The sequence below is a fragment of the Buceros rhinoceros genome, unplaced genomic scaffold (genome assembly GCF_000710305.1).
Source record: "Buceros rhinoceros silvestris isolate BGI_N320 unplaced genomic scaffold, ASM71030v1 scaffold8456, whole genome shotgun sequence".
Classification (NCBI taxonomy): domain Eukaryota; kingdom Metazoa; phylum Chordata; class Aves; order Bucerotiformes; family Bucerotidae; genus Buceros; species Buceros rhinoceros.
This window is the reverse complement of record NW_010418145.1, coordinates 6,628-9,993: the sequence shown is the minus strand read 5'-3', so window position 1 is coordinate 9,993 and position 3,366 is coordinate 6,628. Positions and strand designations below refer to the sequence as shown.

At 37.4% G+C, this 3,366-nt stretch overlaps 1 protein-coding gene across 1 annotated transcript in view; it reads right to left on the bottom strand.

Annotated features, from left to right (window-relative positions):
• Positions 1-1,179: 1,179 nt before the first annotated feature.
• FGFR1OP2 (FGFR1 oncogene partner 2) overlaps positions 1,180-3,366 on the bottom strand; it is a 7,072-nt gene continuing 4,885 nt past the window's right edge. The window contains exons 4-5 of the mRNA XM_010138422.1: positions 2,386-2,499; positions 1,180-1,631 (exon numbers count right to left, since the gene is read on the bottom strand). Coding sequence (XP_010136724.1) covers positions 1,494-1,631; positions 2,386-2,499 — 252 coding nt within the window. The 3' untranslated portion in view covers positions 1,180-1,493. The remainder of the gene's footprint in view (positions 1,632-2,385; positions 2,500-3,366) is intronic.

The following is a 3,366-nucleotide window of genomic DNA, read 5'->3' as shown; positions in this document are numbered from 1 at the left end:
GGAAGCTGGCACACTTAGAAGTACTTGAGGCTTCATTCTTTTTGCATCGTTCTAACTGAAATTCAAATCTGATTAAGTAATAGTTGATTTCAGAATAGGAGTTCAACTCATTTTGCTAGGCGAGTTATCAAACAGTCAAAAATTTCAGCTGTGTGAGGTATTTGTAGACCTATGGTTTTCTGTGGTTGAAAGCTTTCATTCTGCTCCTTTTGAGTATGCTTTCCACGTAAAGATGATATTAACATGCTAGACAAAAAGTGACGATACAAATCAATACTAGGAATGTTCTTGCTGCCTTGACCAAGAAGCTGTAGTCTGGCAAAAAGACAAATATTAATTGCTTTGGCACCCCTTTACTACAAGCCTGTCTTGTGTAGCACTTCTATTGTATTTGCATATGATAGATGCTGTACTTTGATACAGGAAAGCCAATTCCTTTTCACTTCTAGTATTTCAGGATTAAAGTGAGCAGTCTATTTGTCAGTATAGCAGATTGAAACTCTTCCTAGTGCAAAAGCAAGACATACCTGAAACTTACCTTTCCAATGATTTGTACTTCAGAAAGAAAAATTAAGACTATTGATTGCAGGCATACAGGCTGCCAACTTTGCCACAGAGCTTTTCCCTCCTTCCTCCAACTACTTTTTGCTGCTGCTGTTCAGATGCTTTCAAATTGCCATTTCCCAGCTAGGAAGTTTGGGCAGGCAATTGGAGAAGAAACAGACGGAACTAATGTGGCTTCTTATCTACAGAGAACTGAGCCTGTTTTCCCTCCTAAAAGTAAAAACTAAGGCAGAATTATACTGTGCTATCTCTGTTCCAGAAAGCAATAAAGAGGGAGCAGCTCTTTTCATGTTTTAAAAATACAATTAAGTACATATTTAAAGAATCTTGTTCAATTAAAAAAAATTTAACAACTGCAAAAGCATTGATTAAACAATTGGCCTTATATTTGAACAGGATACCCCATGGCTAAGTAACAAAAATCCTGAAGTTTTACGCTGCCTGTGTACTCCTTCCTTTAAACTGTTTTGTTGCAAGATGAGAATTTATTTAAAACTTACTCAAAAGGAAAATATATAATGTGAATCATGCACAAAGCATCTTCTTAAGTTACTTTTTAGCCAGAGATCAGACTTTAAATCTCACCTTTACTATGTAATAGGTGACCTGAAACTTTGTATGAGCAATAATTCATATAAATTATGTGAAATCTTGTCTTTTATCTGTAAAATGAATTTATATAAAAATAATTTCCAATTCAGTAAATGCATTAATCCATTTCCTACTGATGTTAGATCTATGGCAATTAATCTGTCAGCTAAGATTTTTGTAGTATACCAACTTTATTTTACATAGTGTAAAAGCCACTAAACTGGAGATTAAGATGCATTAACTTGCTGGTGCCCTATTCAGGAACAAGTGCTTGACAAGTGACCCCTGATATTCCGTTTGTAAAGTGTGCAATCGAAGCTTGTTGACTTCTGTAGTCTTTAGCTTTTCCTCAGGCTCAAATCACTGCTTGTTACTAATCCGGACAGAGATGTGCTCTCTGATGCATCTTCCTTCTTGAGGTTCAGAAATGATTCTCTAGTTATGTGCAGAATTTCTCTCAAGCCTTTGTTTTCTTGCTATAACCACAGAAACAAAAAGGCATATAATAGAACTCCAGAAAGAAGTCAGGATAACTCAAATAGCAACCTCCACTCTACTCCAAACATATGTGTAAGGACTAAAATACTGAGCTGCAGTCAGGCAGTCTTGTTACCTTCTAACACTAAGAACATTAGGTTTCTGACCCTCTTGCTCTCCTGAATGGGCAACAAGCATAAAAAAAAAAAAAATCTCAAAACACTAAGATGGGTAAGAAAAGGGTAATTAAGTTCAAATGCTGCATTTCAAAAAAATCTCCTGTTCTTTCCACACAGCCTGTCCCATAATGAAACTGCCTTGCTAGCACTTAATCGAAGAGCAATAGTGTTGACTCTCCAGCAACTGAGAATCCCTCCAAAGGCACAAAATTATTATCAAAAACCCAGTAATATTTAAAAGCCAAAGGTGTGAGTATTATCATCTGCATCCTAGTATATTATTAGGATGGATTGTATTCCTTCCTAAACTCACAGAAATTTTGAAAGAGAGAAAGCCTAAGCCAGTATTTATATACAAATCACTGATTTCTGGTGAAGTATCACCTATGCAAGACTTGAGAGTAAGCTCAAGGGGGGAAAATAGTCCTGGCGGACCTCCAACAAGGAAACTGTAACAAAACAGCAGTGTCAGTGACTGATTCAGTAACTTGTAAGAGAGAAACTCAACAGAAATAACTGTGATAATTTTTACTCCCAGGCTATTTCCGCCATTGCTGTTTGATTTCATACTTACCTCAAGCTGAATGATACGTTCCTGCTCTTTACAGCCATGCTTTTCATCAATTTCAATGGCTTTTCTCATTACTGCCGCCATTTCTGTAATCTGGTCCACATGTACTTGTAGCTCCTAAGACATTAAAATTAAACTATTACAGCTTTAGTAATATATTTTCTGCATTATTAAAAATAAGTCAAGCATTAAATGTGCATTTTAACTGCTGTACCACTTAATAAAAATGTGAACACAGACCTAAATATCACTTTACAGCATGAGCAGCCACTGTTGTCCTCTTCATTTAAATTAACCCTTTTTGCCACACAGTGATGCTTTTTCTTAGAATTTTATATTACAAAAATATGCTTAAACGACTGTCTTCCATAGCTTCCACATCTTCCAAATGGCTAGACATTAACTATGTGCTTGTTCTGACAAGACCTTCTTGATTTGCAGGAACTGATGCATATCATTTTGGATATGCGGAAAGCCTGAACTCATCTAAGAACGGCAGGGTATGTGAGATACTTCCCACTGTTGAAACCTGATCCCAAGTCTGGTAGAGCCAGTACCAGCCCACGGGTAGGCATTTATCTCGTAGAAAGACAGGTGAAGCGGTCATCCTTACTACGGCCTTATTAGGAAACTCTATCCTTTGCTTCAGCTTGAATCCACTTCCAGCTTATCTGGAATCTGGACTTCAGAGGTCCTCGTCCTTGCTGCATCGTAAGAAAAACTTCTGTGACCTGACTGACTTCATTGCGTCTGTTCACTAATGCTAGCAGGGTGCTTTCCTGTTATAAATAAACAACTACATGTCACTGAAAGATTCAAGAAGGAAATAAAAAAGAGCAGTAGTTTGTTCTGTTCTTGTCCTGTTCCACTATCAGGAGTGGGATGATGGGAGCTGTTAACGTAGGCCTAACAGCCTTTGCAAGGAAGCCAGATCTTAGATCATCTTCACTGCAGAAAAATGATCTCTTTCCTGGACCTTGCTGG